This window comes from Nyctereutes procyonoides, unplaced genomic scaffold, assembly GCF_905146905.1.
Source record: "Nyctereutes procyonoides isolate TBG_1078 unplaced genomic scaffold, NYPRO_anot_genome, whole genome shotgun sequence".
Taxonomy (NCBI): Eukaryota; Metazoa; Chordata; class Mammalia; order Carnivora; family Canidae; genus Nyctereutes; species Nyctereutes procyonoides.
This window is the reverse complement of record NW_026575019.1, coordinates 416,759-443,086: the sequence shown is the minus strand read 5'-3', so window position 1 is coordinate 443,086 and position 26,328 is coordinate 416,759. Positions and strand designations below refer to the sequence as shown.

Genomic DNA, 26,328 nt, shown 5'->3' with positions numbered 1-26,328 from the left:
TCTTCCAGATCACTGATCTGCTCTTCTGCTTTCTCTCATGTTTAATCAATATTCCCTTTGGTGTATTTTTTTTTTAATCTCAGTTTTTGCATTCTTCATCTCTGGTTCATTTTTTTATATTTCCTATATCCTTGTTGAAGGTTTCACTAAGATTTTTCAGTTTCCTCAAGTCCAGCAGGAATCTTTATAACCTTTACTTTGAATTCTTTATCAGTCATATGTTATTTGTTTCATTTTGCTCTTTTGCTATGGCTTGGCTTATTCTTTTATTTGAGACATATTCTTCTGTTTCTTCATTTTATCTGATTCTCTGTTTGTTTCTATGTATTAGGAAATCCAGATATGTTCCAGACCTTAAAAATTATGGCCTTGTGAAAAAGAGGTCTTACGGTGCCCTGTAGTACAACAACCCTGTTTCCCAGACCAAGAACTTCAGGTGTGTTCACCATGTAGGTTGCATGTGCCCAACTCTTGTGCCTGATCTGTGTTTATTTTCAGTCCAGTTGACTGCAATGGTCCCCTTTGCTTGTTGTGGACACATAGGCATGATTAGGTTCCTATGCTGTTATTGGACCTGTCAGGGCTTGTAGTTGCCATGTCAGCAGTCAGAGTACCTGGAGTTAAGGTCCATTGATTGTAGAAACAAATTTAAGCCCCACACATTATCAAAGCCAGATATGATTGGGACTGGTCTTAGTGCAGGTTCCCCGTGCCTAGGGTGTGGCTCTCTAATCCTCTTGTTTCACCATGCTTGTTTCACCCTTCTTTTTGTGGTTAATCCTGCCAAGTATTTGTTTCCCAACATACCTGCCCTTCCGACCTTTTCTGATATGGCCTCTTCTCTATAATTAACTATGGAAAATCTGTTCTTCCCCAGGTCCATTTCAGAGTTAGATGCACTAAAGTGTCTGTTATCACAGTGTGTTTGTGGAGCAAGGTGACCTCAGGATTTTCCTACTCTGCCATCTTCCCCAAACTCCCAATATGCCTGAATTTTAAGATCAAACACTCTTCAAAGTCCTCCAGCAGAGATAACTAGTCATAGATTAAATTCAGTAGTATGTTGTGAACAAAGCTATATACACAAAGTTTACTTTTGTTTTTGCTTGTTTGGTTTAGGTTTTTGGTTTTTAGGTTTTTTTAACTAATCTTTGAACAGAATCCTCTGATTTACCATTGAAGAAAAAGACAGTGGGTAACTAAACTTGATGCATTTCTTCTTTTTTAATGACTTTCAGTTTCTCCTCTCAGAAAGGTCAGTGTCAAAACCTATTGATTCTTAGAACTCTTACCACAGTTTACAGAAAAGAATTTCTAATACATGAAAAAATCAAAATTTAAATAAAAATCAGGTTAGCAAAGAGTCTGATCACTGGTCTTATATTTTAAAAGTTTATTGAGTAGAATTACACCTCAAAAGTGACATAGATAATTATGAGTGGAAATTCTTGGCATTTGAAATTTGAAGAACAGTGCTGGAATTGGATATTAGGTCATATATCTATGGATGTCCATTGTTCTAAGAAGTTTCCACTATCTCCATGTCCCCAAACTTACAAACAGAAAGCTGTAGGATGCTCCATACCTTTAGGTCAATTTATATGGCTTAACCCAAACCAGAGTTGTCATGTTTCAGAGATGCAGAAACCCTCCCCTGGAGGTCACTATTCATTAATCTTTGTTAGTGTAAGATGATGAAGCATGACATTTCTAGCGGGGAAGCACAAGTTCATAATCATGCTCAAGGCTACAGGAAGAAGGCCTAGTAACACAAGTCATCTTGATGAGGGCATATTCTGTTTCTGGTGCATCTCTATATGTCCTCACACTCTTTGTGGTGGAGTCAATATTCTCATATCCATCATCATTGGAGCTCAGGGAGGGCCTCCGACAGGGTCTGTGACTAATGACAGAGTAGCACAGTTCCTCAGAACCACTGCCATTCTCATTTTCCTGCCAAGCACAAGAATAATAATAACAATAATAAATCAAGGATCCAGGACCATTAATCAAATTTGAGTTTAGTGACTTCCCCTCCTTTCTTCTTGTCTTATGGTTATCTTAACACATCAGGTATCCAAAGCATTTTCTCAAAAGAGCTTCAGAAATATCTTATAGACTTCATTTTAGCAAAATGTACTGTGCTCCAAGCTATTGTTCATTATGTTTTTGTTTCACTTCAAATAACAAAAGAGAAAAGAAGGATATTATTATCATTCTGAATATCTAAAAATTGTAGTTGTATACATTGAGTCACACATATTCAGACATAATATATGCAATAATCATACCTCAAGTAATTGAACTATATAAAACATCAAGTTTCATAAGACAAAGTAAAATTAAATTTTTGAGATTAAATACATTCTCAACTGCACAGACTATGAAAGAAAATGAAAGCATTAAGATACTATATTGTAATTAAATCAATAAAATTTTTGTGATATAGTATTAAAAGGAATAAACATTTTTATGTCTATTAATTTCCACCATATTTTTTAAAGATTTTATTTATTCACTCATGAGAGACACACACAGAGAGAGAGAGAGAGAGAGAGAGAGAGAGAGGCAGAGACACAGGCAGAGGGAGAAGCAAGCTCCATGCAGGGACCCCGACACAGGACTCAATCCTGGGACTCCAGAATCATGCCTCAGGCCGAAGGCAGACACTTAACCACTGACCCACCCAGAGATCCCCAATTTCCACCATATTTGTAAATATAAATGCTGATTCCTGGGTTTAAATATTAGAAGGTAACATAGAAAGCTGAAAAAATTAATGTTTTATGATGGTCAAATTATAAGTATAAATTTATTTCATTTTATTTTCATTATAGTAGTTTTGAAAATGTATTTAAAAAATCTAAACAAAAATAAATAAATAAATAAATTGTACATCAGCAAAACCGTAAAAAAATGAAAATTAAAATAATAAACTTCAGTAGAATTTGGGTCAACAATAAGAATTTTCCAGTCACTTAAATCAGTTAATATATTGTTTTATTTTTTAATGTTCTCTATTTCTGCATTAAAACTATAAAGCAAATTATTTATAGCATAAAATACTTTGATAAGCTTATTCAAAAATTACAAGAAAGACAGCTACCCTTAAATAGTCATCTGTAGTTTAACATTTATCACACAAATTAATATTTTTATTACCTGATTAGAAGTGGGTGAAACTCCTTTACCTGAAGGATTAAAAAAAAAGTAACTAAGATTTTTGACTATCACAAGTTGGAGGAAAAACTGAAAAGGATAAAATGCAGTGATAAAACTGGAAAGAAGTCCACCATCTAAGCATGTAACATTATCTCATTTTTTTTTACATTATCTCATTATTATTAAGGTTCTCAAGTTGAATGATAATATCAGGAAAGAATATATGTCAGTATATGTGAATATATGTAAAAGAATATATATGAATATATGTTGATGAAACAGTAATACTATGCTTCTTTGTAATTTCCTAAAGTAAATTTGCTAAATAAAGGTAGATTTTGGAATTGGGTAATAAAATTTTCTTCACAAACATGCCACAACAATAAAGTGGGGCAAGTTTCAAGAAGGAACAATTATATATGAAATTTAAGATATAAATTCTATAAAGCTATCATAAAGAATCTTAATTCTTAAAGATAAAAAATCATTACAGAGAAGGATACTGAAGTAACAAGATGAACTATTTTAAATTAAGTACCAATGTATAGATTCAAGTCAATTGCATTTATGAATGCTAAAGTAATTTATATTTTTGTTGTTAATCTGAGATCCACAACTAGTGTTTTTTAGAGAATTATTTATTTATTTGTTCATATCCATTTTTTAAGCTTATTTCTGTCTTTATTTCCCTTACCTCAGGGACATTTCTAGAAAGAAGTTGTTATGGACAGTGTCAAGAGGTTACAAAACCAAAAGGCAACCTATGAAATGGTAGAAGATATTTTCAAATTACATATTTGATAATGGGTTAGTATCTAAAATATATAAAGAGGGGCTCCCGGGGACACTAACAGACACCTGCGCCCCGGGAGAGTGCGCCGAGCTCCCTAAGGGCTGCAGCGCGCACGGCGGGACCCGGAGCAGCTCGGAGGGGCTCGGGCGGCGGCTCCGCGGAGGGGGCTGCGGGGCGGGAGCGCGAATCCACCAGCGCAGGCCCCGGAGCACAGGGCGCCGGGACACAGCCCAGGATCCGGCCTCCCCCGGGACAGGCAGAGGCCGGGAGGGCCCGAGACAGCGAGGACGCTCCTGCCCCGAGCTGAGCAGATCAGCGGCCACGCCCCGGAGCCTCCAGGCCCTGCGGACTGAGAACCGAGAGAGCCCCGAGCCCCGTAGTTCCTGAGGGGGCTGAATCCAGGCTTCCAGAGTTGCCATAGCAACTGCGGCTGATCCTCCTGGGGCCTGGCGGGGTAAACAACCCCCGCTGAGCCCTGCAGCAGGCAGGGGCAGAGCAGCTCCCCCAAGGGCTAACACCTGAGAATCAGCACAGCAGGCCCCTCCCCCAGAAGACCAGCTAGAGGGACCAGTGATACTCCCCCGTGTTCCAATACAACTTGTTTCTGGCCACTCTGCACTGAGCAAAATGACTAGAAGGAAAACCTCAACTCAAAAGAAAGAATCAGAAACAGCCCTCTTTCCCACAGAGTTACAAAATCTGGATTACACTTCAATGTCAGAAAGCCAATTCAGAAGCACCATTATACAGCTACTGGTGGCTCTAGAAAAAAGCATTAAGGCCTCACGAGACTTCATGACTGCAGAATTTAGATCCAATCAGGCAGAAATTAAAAATCAATTGAATGAGATGCAATCCAAACTAGAAGTCCTAACGACGAGGGTTAACGAGGTGGAAGAACGAGTGAGTGACATAGAAGACAAGTTAATGGCAAAGAGGGAAACTGAGGAAAAAAGAGATAAACAATTGAAGGACCATGAAGACAGATTAAGGCAAATAAACGACAGCCTGAGGAAGAAAAACCTACGTTTAATTGGGGTTCCCGAGGGCGCCGAAAGGGACAGAGGGCCAGAATATGTATTTGAACAAATCCTAGCTGAAAACTTTCCCAATCTGGGAAGGGAAACAGGCATTCAGATCCAGGAAATAGAGAGATCCCCCCCTAAAATCAATAAAAACCGTTCAACACCTCGACATCTAATAGTGAAGCTTGCAAATTCCAAAGATAAAGAGAAGATCCTTAAAGCAGCAAGAGACAAGAAGTCCCTGACTTTCATGGGGAGGAATATTAGGGTAACAGCAGACCTCTCCACAGAGACGTGGCAGGCCAGAAAGGGCTGGCAGGATATATTCAGGGTCCTAAATGAGAAGAACATGCAACCAAGAATACTTTATCCAGCAAGGCTCTCATTCAAAATGGAAGGAGAGATAAAGAGCTTCCAAGACAGGCAGGAACTGAAAGAATATGTGACCTCCAAACCAGCTCTGCAAGAAATTTTAAGGGGGACTCTTAAAACTCCCCTTTAAGAAGAAGTTCAAGTAACTCTGAACGTGAATGGGCTTAATGACCCCATCAAAAGGCGCAGAGTTTCAGACTGGATAAAAAAAGCAGGACCCATCTATTTGCTGTCTACAAGAGACTCATTTTAGACAGAAGGACACCTACAACCTGAAAATAAAAGGTTGGAGAACCATTTACCATTCAAATGGTTCTCAAAATATACCCTAAAAACTACAGAACACTTCTGAAAGAAATTGAGGAAGACACAAAGAGATGGAAAAATATTCCATGCTCATGGATTGGCAGAATTAATATTGTGAAAATGTCAATGTTACCCAGGGCAATTTACACGTATAATGCAATCCCTATCAAAATACCATGGACTTTCTTCAGAGACTTAGAACAAATTATTTTAAGATTTGTGTGGAATCAGAAAAGACCCCAAACAGCCAGGGGAATTTTAAAAAAAGAAAACCATATCTGGGGGCATCGCAATGCCAGATTTCAGGTTGTACCAGAAGGCTGTGTTCATCAAGACAGTGTGGTACTGGCACAAAAACAGACATATAGATCAATGGAACAGAACAGAGAACCCAGAAGTGGACCCTGAACTTTATGCTCAACTAATATGCGATAAAGGAGGAAAGACGATCCACTAGAAGAAAGACAGTCTCTTCAATAAATGGTGCTGGGAAAATTGGACATCCACATGCAGAAGAATGAAATGGACCACTCTCTTGCACCATACACAAAGATAAACTCAAAATAGATGAAAGATCTAAATGTGAGACAAGATTCCATCAAAATCCCAGAGGAGAACTCAGGCAACACCCTTTTTGAACTTGGCCACAGTAACCGGAGAAGGACAAACGGTGTATGTTCTCATTCATTTGGGGAATATGAATAATAGCGAAAGGGAATATAAGGGAAGGGAGAAGAAATGTGTGAGAAATATCAGAAAGGGAGACAGAACATAAAGACTTCTAACTCTGGGAAATGAACTAGGGGTGGTGGAGGGGGAGGCGGGTGGGGGGTGGGGGTGAATGGGTGACTGGCACTGAGGGGTACACTTGACGGGATGAGCACTGGGTGTTATTCTGTATGTTGGTAAATTGAACACCAATAAAAATTAATTTATAAAAAAAAAATAAATAAAATATATAAAGAACTTATAAAACTCAAAAAACAAAAAAAAACAAATAATCCAATAATAATGGGCAAAAGACATGAAAATACATTTTTCCACAGAAGACATACAGATGGCTAACAGGCACATGAAAAGATGCTCAACATCATCCATCATCAGAGAAATGCAAATTAAAACTACAACTGCTTCTCTCCAAAAACAGTGCAGTGTCCTTCAGGCTCTATTCCAGCTGAGCTCTGGCCTATACAACTCCAAGCTTTAAGCCTTGCTGATTGCAAGAACTCATGATAATTCAAGTCCTCCCATTTTTCTAGCTAATGACATTGGAAAAGCATTCTACTTGTGTGTTCCTCTGTGTGCTCCTCTGACTCCCTTCTCTGTATCCATGGCTTCCTCCCTTCCATGGTACCCATGATCCGTTTCTCCCCTAAACCACATATCTGCACTTTCTACATTATTCAATGTGGTCTCTTCTTTCCCTTAAGTTGTTGAGTTTGCTCAGTCAGTCTTCAGGTCTATTTCTAGGGTATTTAGGATAATTTGCTTGTTATCTAGTCATGTTCGTGGAATGAGACAAGCCTAGGATCCCTCTACTCCATGGCCATCTTCCTGCTCCCCACAACTAGTATTTTTTTAATTAACAAACTAGAATGAGGGAGGTCAAAGAACACTAAATACGGCAAAAATTCCAATTTATAAGAGGAATATTAAGTAATTCTGAAATTTACAACTTAATAAGTTTGATAGTGACCCTTAGCAAAATACTAGTTTATACTAAATAAATTTAACAGATTCTGCAAAACTACAATATGTTAATAACTTTTCATAGCTCATTATTTTTCATAAATTGAAGTCATGTTCAATGCACTCATTTCATGTATGGGATTTTATTTATTTACTTATTTATAAATCATTCATATATAATAAATAATTATATAATTATATATGAACTGAGGGGATTATATATGAATGGAGGGAATTATATATAAACTGAGGAATTGCATAGCTTCAATAAATTCAATCACAGCATTAAATATAATTTGAAAAGCCAATTATCCATATAAAGATCATGAGAAAATTAGACTACTGGGTGAAACAATTGCCACTATTGGTGCTAAAGTTGTTAAAATTCTTAGTAATAAACATACTTAGTCTCAGTTCAAAAACGTGGAACATCCCATGACTATACTAAAGACCAGTTGAATTAATATTTAGAGAAGATTTCTTGTTGAATGTTAGGGCATTGTTTAGAGAAAAAAATATATACATTTTGTTAAAATCAGAATGAAAATATTAGAGAGAATTTCTTATGACTATGATTACCCTGAATCCCAACTGCCAACAAACATTTTGTCAGATGAGGCACTCCTTTTGTTCCTGAATAATGAAACTCGTCCTACTTTGAAAACCCTGAAGAAGTTATCTTGCACAGAAAACCCAAAGACTATGCCTTACCAATGGCACTTCAATATATTCAGACTCGAAGTGAAAATCAGACCCACCATGCTCTTGAAATGAGGTAGATTGTAACAGAAAATTATTCCCTAATAAAACACCAAATTGAGCTAACAAAAGTGTTAATTTAGCATCATGGTGCTGTTATTGAATGAACTCTGTAAGTTCTAGATTATGAAGGGAAGCATATATATTCTATAATACTGAATTAATGTCTTCATATAAGTGCACTTACCAGAAATGGACTTAATATTGCACTCACAGATATAAAAGCACTTCCAATCATTAATTGGAGTGGCTGCCTAGAAGTTGATCTCAGTAATGGCAACCCACATAAAATAGAATCAGTGTTTCAGGTTTTTTTGTGTCCTATTGCTGCTATAACCAATTACCACAATGTGATGGCTTAAAACAATATGTGTTAATTATCTTAAAATACTGGAGATCAAAATTAACAAAATTAGCCTCATAGGGCTAAAATCAAGGAATTGATAAGCCTGAACACCTTTCTGCAGAATCTAGGGGAGCTACATTTTCCCTTCTTTTCACTTTTAGAAGCTGCCCTCATTCTTTGGATCATGGCTTCCTCCTTTTTCAACCATAGACATAAAACCAGCAATGGCTGTTCAAATTTTATTCCTGATGCATTATTTTGGCACTATTTCTCCTGTTCCTCTCCATCACCTTCTAAAGATCTTTGTGTTTACTCTGGCCTCAGCTGTATAAACTAGATGAAAATATAACACCATATATGTAAAATGTGGAGAGGAGAGAAATAAAGAATATTCAAACTTAAATTATCTTCAACTTAATATGACTCCTGTATGCAGAAGATGTTTTATATAAACTTGATGTTAATCAAAAATCAAAAACCACTATAAAGAAATGCAAAGAATAAGGAGAAAGAAATTTAAATGTAACACCAAAGAAAACCAGCAAACCAGGAGAGAAGAATGGATCAAATAAATATTCAGAAACAACCACAAAATAAGTAATAAAATAGCAATGATCTATTTCTTTCAATAATTATCTTGAATGTAAATGAACTAAATGTCCCAATCAACAAAGGGCGGCCAAAAGGCTTTTTAAAAAACCCAAAACCCATCTATATACTGCCTACAGGAGACCCAGTTTAGACCTAAAGACACCTGAAGATTGGAAGAGGGGATGGAGAAACATTCATCATTCATCATTCATCATGTAATGGATGTCAAAAGAAAGCTGGATAACAATACGCTCATTGCACAAAATAGACTTTAAAATGATTTAAAAAGAGAAAGACACTATATAATGTAAAGGGGACAATCCAACAAGAAGATCTAACAATTATAAATATTAATGCACCCAGCATAGAGCTCCCAAATCCACAAAACAGTTAATAATAAACATAAAGAAATAAATTGATAATAATACAATAATAAGAGGAGATTTTCACACCCCACTCACAGCAAGGATAGAGCATATAAGCAGGAAATGAACAAGGAAACAATGGCTTTGAATGGCACATTGAAACAGATGGACTTAACTGATATATTCAGAACATTTCATCCTAAAACAGCAGAATACACATTCCTCTCAAGTGTACATGGGACGTTCTCCAGGATAATTTGCATAATAAGCTAGAAAACAAATCTCAACAAATTTTTAAAAATCGAAATCATACCATGCAACTTTTCTGACTATAACGCTATGAAACTAGAAGTCAACCACAAGAAAAAATATGGAAACACTCAGTGGTTGAGCGTCTGCCTTTGGCTCAGGGCGTGATCCTGGGATCTTGGAATCAAGTCCGGCATTGGGTTCCCCATAGGGATCCTGCTTCTCCCTCTGCCCACATCTCTGCCTCTCTCTGTCATGAATAAATAAATAAATAAAATCTTTTAAAAAAGAAAAATCTGGAAAGGACACACATACATAGAGGTTATATGAAATTAAAAAGTACATGGAAACAAGTGAAAATGAAAATACGACAGTCCAAAGCCTTTGGGATGCAGCAAAAGCGGTTGTTAAGAGGGAAGTATAAAGCAATACAGACCTACCTCAAGAAGCAAGAAAAATCTCAAATAAACTGCTAGCCTTACACCTAAAGGAACTAGAAAGGGCACAACAAATGAAGCCTAAAGTCAAAAGAAGAAAGGAAATAATAAAGATTTGAGCAGAAATAAATGATATAGAAAAAACAACAGGAACAGCAATAGAGAACAGATCAATGAAACCGGGAGCTGGTTCTTTGAAAATATTAATAAAATTGATAAGCCTCTAGCCAGACTTCTCAGAAGAAAAAAGAAGGGACTCAAATAAACAAAATCACAAATGAGAAAGAAAAAATAACAGAAGCCACATAAATACAAAAACTATGAGAATATTATGAAAAATGATATGCCAACAAATTGGACAACCTAGAAAAATGAAAATTCCTAGAAACATATACATTACCAAAATTGAAACAGAAAGAGTAAGTTTGAACAGCCCAACTATCAGCAAAGAAATTGAATCAATAATCAAAAATCGTCCACTAAACAAAATCCAGGACCAGAGAACTTCAGAGGCAAATTCTACCAAACATTCCAAGAAGAATTAATACTTTCTTAAACTCTTCCAAAAACAGAAAAGGAAGGAAAACTTCCAAATTCATTCAATCAGTACAGCATTACTCTGATACCAAAACTGGATAAAGACTCCAATAAAAAAGAGAAATACAGGCCAATATCCCTGGTAAGCATGGATACAAAAACCCAAACAAAATATGATCAAAAAAATTCAACAAAACATTTTTAAAAATCATTTACCATGATCAAGTGGTATTTGTTTCTGGGTTGCAAAGGTAGTTCACTATTTGCAAACCAATCAACATAATTCATCAAATCAATAAGAGAAAGGATAAGAAGCATATAATCATTTCAACAGATCCGTAAAAACCATTTGACAAAGTACAGCATCCATTCATGATAAAAACCCTTAACAAAGTATCTTTAGAAAAGACACACCTCAACATAATAAAGGTCTTATAGAAAACAACAACAACAACAACAAAACCACAGCTAAAATCATTTATAATGGGTAAAAACTGAGAGCTTTTCCCTTAAGGTCAATAAGAAGACAAGGATGTCCACTGTCATCTCTTCTATTCAATATGATACTAGAAGTCCTAGCTGCTATAATCAGATGAAAAGAAATAAAAGGAATGCAAATCAATGAAGAAGTCAAACTTTCATATTTGCAAATAACATGATACTCTACATAGAAAACCTGACTCATCCAAAATCTGCTAGAACTGATGAACAAATTCATTAAAGTTGCAAATACAAAATCAATGTGCATTAATCAGTTGAATTTCTATAAATTAATAATGAAGCATCAGAAAGAGAAATTAAGGAATCAATCCCATTTACAATTGCACCAAAAATAAGATACCTAGGAATACCTGTCCAAAGAGGTAAAAGATCTGTACTCTGAAAAATACAAAACACTGATGAAAGAAATTGAAGAGAACACAAAGATGGAAAGATATCCCATCCTCATGAATTAGAAAAACAAATAGTGGGACGCCTGGGTGGCTCAGCAGTTAAGGCATCTGCCTTTGGCCCAGGATGTGATCCTGGATCCCAGGATTGAGTCCCACATCAGGCTGCCTGCATGGGGCCTGCTTCTCCCTCTTCCTGTGTCTCTGCTTCTCTCTCTGTGTGTCTCTCATGAATAAATAAATAAAATCTTTTTTAAAAAGAACAAATATTGTTAAAATATCTATATTATCTATATTTAATCTACCCAATTAATGCAATCTCTATCAAAATAACAACAGCATTTTTCATAGAACTAGTATAGACAATTTTACAATTTGTATCAAAACACAAAAGACCCTGAACTGCCAAAGCAGTCTTGAAACAGAAAAGCAAAGCTGGAGGCATCACGGTTTCGGACTTCAAGTTATATCACAGGGCTGTAGTGATCAAAACAGTATCATACTGGAATATTTTATATTTTTATTTATATATTTTACATATGAATATATAAATATTATATATATATATATATATATATATATATATATATATATATGATTTCACTCATGTGAAATTTCAGAAATAAGACACATAAACATGGCAGGAAAAAAAAACCAGAAAATCAAACCAGGAAACAGATTCTTAACAATAGAGAACAAACTGATGATTACTGGAGGGGAGTGGGTGAGGGGATGGTTTGAATAGGTCACGGGTATTAAGGAGGGCACTTATAGTGAGGAGCACTGAATGTTCTGTGTAAGTAATGAATCACTAAATTCTACACCTAAAACTAATATCACACTGTATGTTAACTAACCAGAATTTAAATTAACACTTGAGGGAAAAAAATGATAGGTCTTACATCCCTCCTCCCCACCACTAAAACAAGATATGGTATATAGGTGATGTATGGAATTGGTGAATCACTGTATCATACACCAAAAGCTAATATTACACTTTAGAAAAGAGCAAAATATTACACTTTAGAAAACAGGAAAATATTGACAGATTTGGGAGTATACACATATTAAAATGAATATATCTTCTTTTAATGTCAATTTTATTTATTTATTTTTATAATAAATTTATTTTTTATTGGTGTTCAATTTGCCAACATACAGAATAACACCCAGTGCTTATCCCGTCAAGTGCCCCCATCAGTGCCCGTCACCCATTCATTCCCACCCACCGACCTCCTCCCCTTCCACCACCCCTAGTTCGTTTCCCAGAGTTAAGAGTCTTCATGTTCTGTCTCCCTTTCTGATATTTCCTACCCATATCTTCTCCCTTCCCTTCTATTCCTTTTCACTATTATTTATATTCCCCAAATGAATGAGACCATAAAATGTTTGTCCTTCTCCGATTGACTTACTTCACTCAGCATAATACCCTCCAGTTCCATCCACGTTGAAGCAAATGGTGGGTATTTGTCGTTTCTAATGGCTGAGTAATATTCCATTGTATACATAGACCACATCCTCTTTATTATCCATAATCTTTCGATGGACACCGAGGCTCCTTCCACAGTTTGGCTATTGTGGACATTGCTGCTAGAAACATCGGGGTGCAGGTGTCCCGGCGTTTCATTGCATCTGAATCTTTGGGGTAAATCCCCAGCAGTGCAATTGCTGGGTCGTAGGGCAGGTCTATTTTTAACTCTTTGAGGAACCTGCACACAGTTTTCCAGAGTGGCTGCACCAGTTCACATTCCCACCAACAGTGTAAGAGGGTTCCCTTTCCTCCACATCCTCTCCAACATTTGTTGTTTCCTGCCTTGTTAATTTTCCCCATCCTCACTGGTGTGAGGTGGTATCTCATTGTGGTTTTGATTTGTATTTCCCTGATGGCACGTGATGCAGAGCATTTTCTCATGTGCGTGTTGGCCACGTCTATGTCTTCCTCTGTGAGATTTCTGTTCATGTCTTTTGCCCCTTGCATGATTGGATTGTTTGTTTCTTTGGTGTTGAGTTTGATAAGTTCTTTATAGATCTTGGAAACTAGCCCTTCATCTGATACGTCATTTGCAAATACCTTCTCCCATTCTGTAGGTTGTCTTTGAGTTTTGTTGACTGTATCCTTTGCTGTGCAAAAGCTTCTTATCTTGATGAAGTCCCAATAGTTCATTTTTGCTTTTGTTTCTTTTGCCTTCGTGGATGTATCTTGCAAGAAGTTACTGTGGCCGAGTTCAAAAAGGGTGTTGCCTGTGTTCTACTCTAGGATTTCAATGGACTCTTGTCTCACATTTGGATCTTTCATCCATTTTGAGTTTATCTTTGTGTATGGTGCAAGAGAGGGGTCTAGTTTCATTCTTCTGCATGTGGATGTCCAGTTTTCCCAGCACCATTTATTGAAGACACTGTCTTTCTTCCAGTGGATCGTCTTTCCTCCTTTATCGAATATTAGTTGACCATAAAGTTCAGGGTCCACTTCTGGGTTCTCTATTCTGTTCCATTGATCTATGTGTCTGTGTTTGTGCCAGTACCACACTGTCTTGATGACCACAGCTTTGTAGTACAACCTGAAATCTGGCATTGTGATGCCCCCAGGTATGGTTTTCTTTTTTAAAATTACCCTGGCTATTCGGGGTCTTTTCTGATTCCACACAAATCTGAAAATAATTTGTTCTAACTCTCTGAAGAAAGTCCATGGTATTTTGATAGGGATTGCATTAAATGTAAATACCATAATTTTAAAAGTAGACTCATTTTCTTAGAATGGAGAGGACGATGATAAAAGGAGAACAGAGATATGAATGGAATAAAAAATAAAGACAAAGTGATTCTGAAAAGAAAATATTTAGATTTTATGTTACATAGATTTATTTTTTAAGCTATCTGTTTGCTTTGGCAAATTCAAATTGGATTAACTCCAAAGCAAATTTAATCTTTTGGGCAGAAAATGGTAATAGTGGCTGAAAAAAATCATACTTAATGAATATATAGTCCCAAAAAATGATATTGTTTCTAATTAGAAAAATTTGGTTTTACTGAGATTTATAGCATAGTCCAAAAGATTGATCTTATTTTTCACCTTCTGAAAATACCTTCAACCCTATCCTCCCCTCTCTCACAACCTTTCACAGGAAGAATAACATATAAGCAAAATATGTGAAAAATATATTCAGAGAGGCAAGCCTCAGAAACAGCAGTCAGGAAAGGAAGCAAGTAGGAAAGTCTATTCTCGCCAGATTTTAGCCTCCTGGTGAAACAGGTATGTGGAGTGGTGATAGGTGGAAATGTGATTTGTAAAAGTTCCCCTTAATAAGACCCAATGCTGTAGCAGTTCATCAAGTGTCATTTAGTATGCTGGTTTGTATTTCAGGGAATGTAATTTATCTGCCTGAATCCATGTAATAATGAAGTATGATTCCAATAATATTAATTTAAATCAAGATAAATAAGTTCACTGTACATTGCACTCAAGAATGATGTATATTCAACAATAACATCTCAAGAATTTGGGCATAATGTATAACTCAAACATTTTACTAATAGAAGAAGGCATTACATTCTCAAAAAAAAAAAAAAACAGATGGAAAGCACCCACACTCGCACATGCAGAAACAATGTTAGGAATGAGCAAGAAGGAGCCACTGTAGATCCTAGAAACATTAAATACATAGAAGTATATACATAATAATTTTAAGTTTCAAGACTTTAAAACATTAATTGAAAAGAACAAATGAAAAAAATTTAAAAAAGAGAAAAGAACAAATGTAATGAGAAATAAAACTCATAAAGCTGCAAGAAAATGGTAATAGTCGGGATCCCTGGGTGGCACAGCGGTTTAGCGCCTGCCTTTGGCCCAGGGCGCAATCCTGGAGACCCGGGATCGAATCCCACATCGGGCTCCCGGTGCATGGAGCCTGCTTCTTTCTCTGCCTATGTCTCTGCCTCTCTCTCTCTCTCTCTGTGTGTGACTATCATAAATAAATAAAAATTAAAAAAAAAAAGAAAATGGTAATAGTCTGTACCTACAGACAGGTTTTCATCTGCACGTTAAAAATTTTCTTTATAAATGTCTTCTACCCTGGATAGCTTCACCAGAAAATTATTTCAAAGATTATAAGAAGAAAAATTCATCAGTCACCAATTCTTTATGAAGTAGGAAAAATCCAAGGCTGTATGTCTGAAGGGCACCCACAGCTTAGGTGTCCCCAAGAAAGGGCATGTCAGGGAGCAGAAAGGTGGCCATGACCTAGGACATGAACAGTAGGGCATAGAGGCCAGAGAAATGAAGAAAGGAACAGTTTTAGGATGTAGATTTTGACCAATATTCGTAAGTGCTAGTGATAGGGTAGTTTAAATTAAGATTGACAATTGTCCATTAGAGTCTGTAGGTACATTTTGGCAGAGGCACTTCACTTTTTTTTTTAACAAAACCTAGAGTTAGAAATGTATTTTCTGCCATGCTTTAGTACAATAATATACATATACATACAGTCAATATGATTGTCTCCTATGACAATTTTATGTCTAACACTATGATATTTTAAAAATATATTATTCTACTTATGGCTGTGATGATGTTTGGTGAAATACATTTATTTCATGGGCCATGAAATAGGCTCAGTGAAGCAGTAGTTCCAGAAACAAGCACCATGAGCTGAGAGGTGATTAAGAAATGCAAAGTTCCAAATAATGAGGCTAAAAATGATATCAATACACTTGGCTGTAAGTTGAGGCAGTAGGGATAAAAAATGAGTTTCTTTCAGATATGTCTGTCCCCAGGGACAAACATTGCTGTTCATAATTGTTCATTCTGAGTAGTTACATTATTACTACATATGGTTACTATGCCAAAAAATGGGTACTAGAGCAAAAGAAGAAAAGAAAAAAAGAAGAGAAGAGAAAAAAGAAACACAACACAGCTAATTTTCAAAATGGCTCTATTTAAAACTTCTATATAGAAAATAAAACAGCAGTATTTGGGTTAATTGCTTCCCATGGATGTTCATAATGTGTTGCTCAAAATAAACCATACACAATAGTTTAATTTTGTTTTTTTTCTCTTTACCAAATAAGACATATCTAACTTTTTTTCTATAGCTGATATCAAAGAAATTACTGCCTATGTTTTCTTGTAGGAATTTTATGGTTTCAGGTCTCACATTAGCTCTTTAATTCATTTTGAGCTATGTGTATGTGTTGTAAAAAAGTGATCCAATTTCATTATTTTGTATGTTGCTGTTCAGTTTTTCAGACACCATTTCACCATTTGTTGAAGAGACTATCTTTTTCCAATTATATAGTCTTGCCTCCTTTATAATAGATTAGTTGACCATAGAAATGTGGGTTTATTTCCAGGGTCTCTATTCTGTTCCATTGATCTATGTGTCTATTTTTGTGCCTGTGCCATACTGTTTGGATAACTATAGCTTTGTAGTACATCTTGGAATCTGATATTGTGATATTTCCAGTTGTTCTTTTTCAAAACTACTTTGGCTCTTCAGGGTCTTTTGTGGTTCCATACAAATTTTAGGATTACTTGTTCTAGTTCTGTGAAAACTGTTGACACATTGATAGGGATTGATTTGAATCCATAGATTGCTTTGGGTGGTGTGTATGTTTTAACAAATTGGTTCTTTCAATCCATAAACATGGAATATCTTTCCATTTATTTGTGTTGTCAATTTAGTTTCAATGTTTTATAGTTTTCAGGGTACAGGTTTTCACCTCCTTGGTTCAGTTTATTCTAAGGTATTTTATTCTCTTTGGTGTAATTGTAAGTGAGACTTTTTTTTCAATTTATGCTTCCTATACTTCATTATTAATGTATAAAAATGTTACAGATTTCTGGATATATTTTTTTTCTTTGCAATTTTGCTGAATTCATTTATCAGTTCTAGTAGTCTTTGATGGGGTCTTTAGGGTTTTCTATAGTATTGTGTCATCTACAAATGAAAGTTTTTCTTCTTCCTTACCAATATGGATGCCTTTCTTTTTTCTTGTTTGATTATTATGGCTAGGAATTCCAGTATGATGTTAAATAAAAGTGGTAAGAATAAATATTGGGACTACTCCAAAATAAAAAGTTTTTGAAGAGTAAAGGTAACCATCAGCCAAACAAAAAGGAAACCTACCCAATGGGAGAAGATATTTTCAAATGATATATCTGATAAAGAGTTCATATCCAAAAATGTGTTTAGAATTTGAACAACTCAACACCGAAAAAAAAAAACAATTACAAAACTGGACAGAGGATCTGAACTTACAGACATTTTTGCATAAAAGACATGAGGATGGCCAACAGACATGAAAAGATGCTCAACATCACTCATCATCAGGGAAATACAAATAAAAACTACAATGAGATTATCTGTCACAATGGTTAAAATTAACACAGGAGACAACAAATGTTGGAGAGGATGTGGAGAAAGGGGAACCCTCTTGTACTGTTGGTGGGAATGCAAACTGGTGCAGCCACTCTGGAGAACAGTGTGGAGGTTCCTCAAAATTTAAAATTAGAACTATCCTAGAATCCAGCAATTGCACTACTGGGTATTTACTTTCCAAAATACAAAACATTAACTCAAATAAATATATGCACCCTGATGTTTATAGTAGCTTTGTTTACAATAACCAAATTATGGAAGCAGCCTAAGGGTCTATCAACTGATGAATGGATAAAGATAATGTAGTATGTGACACATACACAGTGAAATATTACTTAGCAATTAAAAAGAATGAAATCTTGCCATCTATTATGACATGAATGGAATAGTATTATGCTAAGCAAAATAAGACAGAGAAAGACAAATACCATATGATTTCATTCATATGTAGAGTTTAAGAAAGAAACACACCAAACAAACCAATGGTTCCCAGAGAGGAGTTGGGCAGGGGATGAGTGAAATAAGTGATGACATTACGGAGTGCCTTGCTGTGATGAGCACTGAGTAATGTTTTGAATTGTTGAATCACCATATTGTACACCTGAAGCTAATAAAAAACTGTATGTTAACTATACTAGAATTAAAATAAAAACTTAATAAATTCAAAATGTACAATTCACAAGGAAAAAGAAGAAATTCAGGATACCCAGGAAAGAATGGAGTATTTCTTATAGTACAAATAGCTAAGAATCTAGTTTTTCCCCCCTCTTTCTGTATTTTACATGTCATTTGATTAACACTCTCTTGAGTTATTGGATTTTTAGCAAGGTAAATAAATTATTACTACTAACAAAAATGAGTTTAAAACTTGTAAAAAAATTAAAAATTTAAGGAAATCAAAAAATAATATACAGATACTACTGTCATACAAAAAAATAATGAGATCAGTTTTGTTAGACAAAAAAAGAAAGAAATAAAGAAAGAAAGAAAAAGAAGGGCCAAGACATCCCTAGAAGGACCCCAAGCTGTGTTTCCTGTCTAGCACAGTATCAGAACTAATTTAGATGTTTAAATTTACAACTTCCCTTGTATTAAAAATGTTATGAAGCAATGACTTACTTTTCTTATCTTGAATTTGATTTTGTCTCTCAAATGTAGTCATTTCCTGCCTATAAAGGAAAGATATAATAACATGAGATAGCCCAGTCATCTGAAGCTGAAAACATACTTGAAGGAAAGGTTTCATTATTCTTAACCTAATGTCATTGGTAGATTTACAATTTGAATATTAATTAAAATTAAAAGTCTGCTTACTCCAGCTATGTCTGAAAAACCAGGAAACATAACCATAACTGATTACACTGTTGAAGGATATGTTAATTAACCTAATAAGGGGAATTCTTTTCACAAAGTATACGTATATCACATCACCACATACACTTTAAATTTTTTAAAATTTTGCTTGTCAATTATAACTCAATAAAGCTGGGGAAAAAACCCAAAAATCTAGGAAAAGTGTGGTGCCTGGGCGGCTTAGTTGGTTAAGTATACAATTCTTGACACCAATTCAGGTTGTGATCTCAGGGTCATGAGATTGAGCGCTGAAGTGGACTCCATCCTGGATATGCGGCCTACTTACGATTCTCTCTCTCCCTCTCCCTTTGACCCTCCCCCTGTATATTCACTCTCTCTACAAAAAAAAAAATCTAGGAAAAGAATAAGAAGTAGAAAATAAAATTACATATTTTATGAAACTTAAGGAATTGCTAGATTATCATACTATGTGTAATATACCATATGTATGAAAAAAAGTTGTGAAATATAGTAATATTTGGAACATTTTATTTATTTTTAAATAATAAATCAGAAGATCACTGTAAAACCATACTTGAATATGATAGGGTGCAAAGTCATGTTACAAAGAAGTTGGTGAATGATGAATCTGACTTGCTCAGCCAGATCTGTGGTTGAGGATCTGACCATAAAGCCCAAATATGTCTAAATTCACGTTGTGGATTATCACCATCAACTACTGACTGCCTATTTTAAATAGTGAGACTGTGGTTAGCTTTTGTTTCCAGACTGGAAATCTCCCTGGATTTTCTTACCTTCCTTTATTATTATTATTTTTATTGACCTGTGTTAAAGTTTAAACTGTGTCCACCCCCAAAGAAACTCCAAGTATATTGCAATGTGACTTTATTTGGAGACCGAGACTTTCCAGAGAAAACTGATTTAGAATGAGGTTGGTGAGGTAAGCTTTCATCTAATTTGAGTGTTGTCCTTATAAGAAGAGGAAATTTGGACACAGACAGGCATACAGTGAGGATGATATGAAGACAGTCACATAAGCCAAGGTGAGAGGCCTCAGAAGAGACCCACTCTGCTAATACTTTGATCTTGGACTTAGGACTTCCAGGATTGTGAGCAAATAAATTTCTGTTATACCTCTTGGTCTGTGGTAGTTTGTTATGGCAATTAAAGCAAATCAATGCAGCCTTATATAGGAATTAGTTCAGAAAATATTAAGGGTTAATACTATACTCACCCTTATCATCTTTGTTTTCTAAAGAGGATTGCCTGTAATCCCCACACCTATTTTGACTCTTCCACCACATAAGTCTTCACACATGTTAGAAGATAAAGATTAACAAATTGCTCTCCTCTCATTTCAGAACAAAGATGGACAGGAGATGACATGATAAAGATGAAACCACAAACACCTGCAACTCTCATGCAACGTTTGTTACCAAAAATACTTAGAATCAATATGAAGCAAAGAAAAAAATAAGCATTAACTCAAATAAAATAGTAGTAGATTAGTTTCTCTCAGACAGTAAGAAAAATAAGGACATAGAATATCTGAAATACATAATTAATCAAGTTTCCCTAACAGATAAATTTCAACTTATGACCCTTAAGAAAAAGTCATTGGAATTTTCAAATACTAGTTAGCTTATACTTAGTAAATACTGGTAGCACCCAAGCATGTGCTAATGAATGAATGTTAATTTTTAAATGTTACTTTAACAACCACTATCTAAAGTTGTACTATTGGGCAGCCCCAGTGGCCCAGCAGTTTAGCGCTGCCTTCAGCCCAGTCATGATCTTGGAAACCAGGGATCAAGTCCCACCTCGGGCTCCCTGCATGGAGCCTGCTTCTCCCTCTGCCTGTGTCTCTGCTTCTCTCTCTCTCTCTCTCTCTCTGTGCCTCTCATGAATAAATAAAATAAAATCTTAAAAAAATAAAGTTGTACTATTTTTAATTGTAAGACTATTTTTCATATGAAGAAATCACATTGAAAGAATATGAGTCAATCGGAGAAGGACAAACATTATATGGTCTCATTCAATTGGGGAATATAAAAACTAGTGAAAGGGAATGAAGGGGAAAGGAGAAAAAATGAGTGGGAAATATCAGAAAGGGAGACAGAACATGAGAGACTCCTAACTGTGGAAAAGAACTAGGGGTGCGGGAAGGGGAGGTGGGCGAAGGGTGGGGGTGACTAGGTGACTGGCACTGAGGGGGGCACTAGATGGGATGAGCACTGGGTGTTATTCAATATGTTGGCAAATTGAACATCAATAAAAATAAATTTATAAAATAAATAAATTGTATTAAATCTAAAAGAAAGAAAGAAAGAAAGAAAGAAAGAAAGAAAGAAAGAAAGAAAGAAAGAAAAAGAAAAAGAAAGAATATAAGTAACTTGTTTAAAGTTGATGAACAATATATGACAAAGAACTTTGATAAAATCTGCAAGCAGAAATAACAGACACCAATAATAATGCAATAAAACCAGAAATTATTATTAAAAATATACAACACGCAGGAGGGTCTGCACGCCCCGGGAGCAGCTGGAAGGTGCTTGGGCGACGGCTCAGCGGAGGGGGCTGTGCAGCCAGGAGCCCGAATCCAACAGTGCAGGCTCCGGAGCACAGGGCGCCGGGACACAGCCCAGGATCCGGCCTCCCCGGGGACAGGCAGAGGCCGGGAGGGCCCAGGACAGCGAGGACGCTCCTGCCCGGAGCTGAGCAGATCAGCGGCCCCGCCCGGAGCCTCCAGGCCCTGCAGACCGAGAGCTCAGTAGTTACTGCGGGAGCTGACTCCAGGGCTGCAGAGCTGGCCCGCCACTGTGGTTGTCCCTCCTGGGACCTCAGGGGGTAAACAACCCCCACTGAGCCTCACAGTGGCCTCACCAGATAAACAGCTTAAACAACACTCACTGAGCCAAGGGCTAACACCTGAAAATCAACACAACAGGCCCCTCCCCCAGAAGACCAGCTAGACCGACAGGGAATAAAATTATTGACCAAACAGCACTGGAAAGTTCCAGTGGAAGTCAAGTGACTTACAGTATACAGAATCAGAGGATATCCCCCTTGTTTTTTTTGTGTGTGTGTGTGGTTTTTTTTTTTTTTTTTTTTTTTTTGCTTTTTGATTTGTTTGCTTCCCTCCCCCTTTTTTCTCTTTTTCCTTCTCTTTTTTCTTCCTTTTTTCTTTTGTCTTTTTCTTTTCTTCTTTCTCTTCTCTCTTTTCCCCCTTTTCCCAATACAACCTGATTTTTGGCCACTATGCACTGAGCAAAATGACTAGAGGGAAAACCTCACCTCAAAAGTTAAGCTTGCAAATACCAAAGATAAAGAGAATATCCTTAAAGCAGCAAGAGACAAGAAATCCCTGACTTTTAGGGGGAGGAGTATTAGGGTAACAGAAGACCTCTCCACAGAGACCTGGCAGGCCAGAAAGGGCTGGCAGGATATATTCAGGGTCCTAAATGAGAAGAACACGCAATCAAGAATACTTTATCCAGCAAGGCTCTCATTCAAAATGTAAGGGGAGATAAAGAGCTTCCAAGACAGGCAGGAACTGAAAGAATATGTGACCTCCAAACCAGCTCTGCAAGAAATTTTAAGGGGGACTCTCAAAATTCCCCTTTAAGAAGAAGTTCAGTGGAAGAATCCACAAAAATAAGGACTGAATAGATATCATGATGACACTAAACTCATATCTTTCAATAGAAACTCTGAACGTGAATGGGCTTGATTACCCCATAAAAAGGCGCAGGGTGTCAGGCTGGATAAGAAAGCAGGACCCATCTATTTGCTGTCTACAACAGACTCATTTTAGACAGAAGACACCTATACCCTGAAAATAAAAGGTTGGAGAACCATTTACCATTCAAATGGTCCTCAAAAGAAAGCAGGGGTAACCTCCTTATATCAGAAAACTAAAATTTACCCTGAAGACTGTAGTGATAGATGCAGAGGGACACTATATCATACTTAAAGGATGTATCCAACAAAAGGACTTAACAATCCTCAATATATATGACCCAAATATGGGAGCTTCCAAATATATCAATCAATTAATAACCAAAGTTAAGACATACTTAGATAATAATACACTTATACTTGGTGACTTCAATCTAGCGCTTTCTACACTCGATAGGTCTTCTAAACACAACATCTCCAAAGAAACGAGAGCTTTAAATGATACACTGGACCAGATGGATTTCACAGATATCTACAGAACCTTACATCCAAACTCAACTGAATACACATTCTTCTCAAGTGCACATGTAAATTTCTCCAGAATAGACCACATACTGGGTCATAAATCATGTCTTAATCGATACCCAAAGATTGGGATCGTCCCCTGCATATTCTCAGACCATAATACCTTGAAACTAGAACTCAATCACACAAGAAGTTTGGTAGGATTTTGATGGAATCTTGTCTCACATTTAGATCTTTCATCCATTCTGAGTTTATCTTTGTGTATGGTGCAAGAGAGTGGTCTAGTTTCATTCTTCTGCATGTGAACGCTCAATTTTCCCAGCACCATTTATTGAAGAGACTGTCTTTCTCCAGTGGATAGTCTTTCCTCCTTTATCGAATATTAGTTGACCATAAAGTTCAGGGTCCACTTCTGGATTCTCTATTCTGTTCCATTGATCTATGTGTCTGCTTTTGTGCCAAGACCACACTGTCTTGATGACCACAGCTTTGTAGTACAACCTGAAATCTGGCATTGTGATGCCCCCAGGTATGGTTTTCTTTTTTAAAATTCCCCTGGCTATTTGGGGTCTTTTCTGATTCCACACAAATCTGAAAATAATTTGTTCTAACTCTCTGAAGAAAGTCCATAGTATTTTCATAGGGATTTCATTAAACGTGTAAATTGCCCTGAGTAACATTGACATTTTCACAATATTAATTCTGCCAATCCATGAGCATGGAATATTTTTCCATCTCTTTGTGTTTTCCTGAATTTCTTTCAGAAGTGTTTTACAGTTTTTAGTGTATAGATCCTTTACCTCTTTGGTTAGGTTTATTCCTAGGTATCTTATGCTTTTGGGTGCAATTGTAAATGGGATTGACTCCTTAATTTCTCTTTCTTCAGTCTCATTGTTAGTGTCTAGAAATGCCACTGACTTCTGGGCATTGATTTTGTATCTTGCCACACTGCCAAATAGCTGTATGAGTTGTAGCAATCTTGGGGTGGAGTCTTTTGGGTTTTCTAGGTACAGTATCATGTCATTGGCGAAGAGGGAGAGTTTGACTTCTTCTTTGCCAATTTGAATGCCTTTTATTTCTTTTTGTTGTCTGATTGCTGAGGCTAGGACTTCTAGTACTATGTTGAATAGCAGTGGTGAGAGTGGATATCCCTGTCTTGATCCTGATCTTAGGGGACTGGCTCCCAGTGTTCCCCCATTGAGAATGATATTTGCTGTGGGCTCTTTGTAGATGGCTTTTAAGATGTTGAGGAATATTCCCTCTGTCTCTACAGTCTGAAGAGTTTTGATCAGGAATGGATGGTGTAGTTTGTCAAATGATTTCTCTGCATCTAATGAGAGGATCATATGGTTCTTGGTTTTTCTCTTGCTGATTTGATGAATCGCATTGATTGTTTTACGAGTGTTGAACCACACTTGTGTCTCGGGAATACATCCTACTTGGCCATGGTGAACAATTTTCATAATGTACTGCTGTATCCTATTGGCTAGTATCTTGTTGAGAATTTCACAGAGGAAGACATAGACATGGCCAACATGCACATGAGAAAATGCTCCACATCACTTGCCATCAGGGAAATACAAATCAAAACCACAATGAGATACCACCTCACACCAGTGAGAATGGGGAAAATTAACAAGGCAGGAAACAACAAATGTTGGAGAGGATGTGGAGAAAAGGGAACCCTCCTGCACTGTTGGTGGGAATGTGAACTGGTGCAGCCACTCTGAAAAACTGTGTGGAGGTTCCTCAAAGAGTTAAAAATAGACCTGCCCTACAACACAGCAATTATACTGCTGGGGATTTACCCCAAATATTCAGATGCAATGAAACGCCGGGACACCTGCACCCGATGTTTCTAGCAGCAATGTCCACAATAGCCAAACTGTGGAAGGAGCCTCGGTGCCCATCGAAAGATGAATGGATAAAGAAGATGTGGTTTATGTATACAATGGAATATTACTCAGCCATTAGAAATGACAAATACCCACCATTTGCTTCAACGTGGATGGAACTGGAGGGTATTATGCTGAGTGAAGTAAGTCAATCGGAGAAGGACAAACATTATATGTTCTCACTTATTTGGGGAATATGAATAATAGTGAAAGGGAATAGAAGGGAAGGGAGAAGAAATGGGTAGGAAGTATCAGAAAGGGAGACAGAACATGAAGACTCCTAACTCTGGGAAATGAACTAAGGGTGGTGTAAGGGGAGAAGGGGGGTTGGGGATGAACGGGTGATGGGCACTGAGGAGGGCACTTGACAGGATGAGCACTGGGTGTTATTCTGTATGTTGGCAAATTGAACACCAATATAAATAAATTTATTATTAAAAAATAAATTAAATAAAATAAAATTTTAAGAAATTAAAAAAACTTAAATAATAAAATTGGTGACAAAACAAAAATAAATAAATAAATAAAAAATAAAAACATGCAACAATGTTTGGCATTGAAAACAAGTCAGGACCACAAAAACACAAAAAAGTAAAGTAAAAAAATATTGGGTAATAATACAACAACATCTGGGATACAGACACAATGGAATACTAATCATTCATCAAAAGGAATGAAATTTTGCCATTTGCAACAACATGAATGGAACTAGAGCGTATTAAACAAAATATATCAGTGGGAGAAAGACAAATACCATATGATTTCACTCATGCAGAATTTAAGGAACAAAACAGATGTATATAGGAGATAAGAAGAAAAAATAAAATAAGGCAAAAAAAAAAAAAAAGAGAGAGAGGGCAGGGATCCCTGGGTGGCGCAGCGGTTTGGCGCCTGCCTTTGGCCCAGGGCACGATCCTGGAGACCCCGGATCGAGTCCCACGTCGGGCTCCCCGTGTATGGAGCCTGCTTCTCCCTCTCCCTGTGTCTCTGCCTCTCTCTCTCTCACTGTGTGCCTATCATA

The 26,328-nt window shown here is 36.6% G+C and overlaps 1 protein-coding gene across 2 annotated transcripts in view; it reads right to left on the bottom strand.

The window, feature by feature from the left end:
* Positions 1-1,396: 1,396 nt before the first annotated feature.
* The window catches only part of GCSAML (germinal center associated signaling and motility like), a 37,001-nt gene continuing 12,069 nt past the window's right edge, over positions 1,397-26,328 (bottom strand). For both annotated transcript variants that reach the window (XM_055344019.1, XM_055344112.1), the window contains 3 exons: positions 19,015-19,064; positions 3,163-3,191; positions 1,397-1,953 (listed from right to left, as the gene is read on the bottom strand). In XM_055344019.1, the coding sequence (XP_055199994.1) occupies positions 1,711-1,953; positions 3,163-3,191; positions 19,015-19,064 (322 nt within the window). In that variant the 3' untranslated portion in view covers positions 1,397-1,710. The remainder of the gene's footprint in view (positions 1,954-3,162; positions 3,192-19,014; positions 19,065-26,328) is intronic.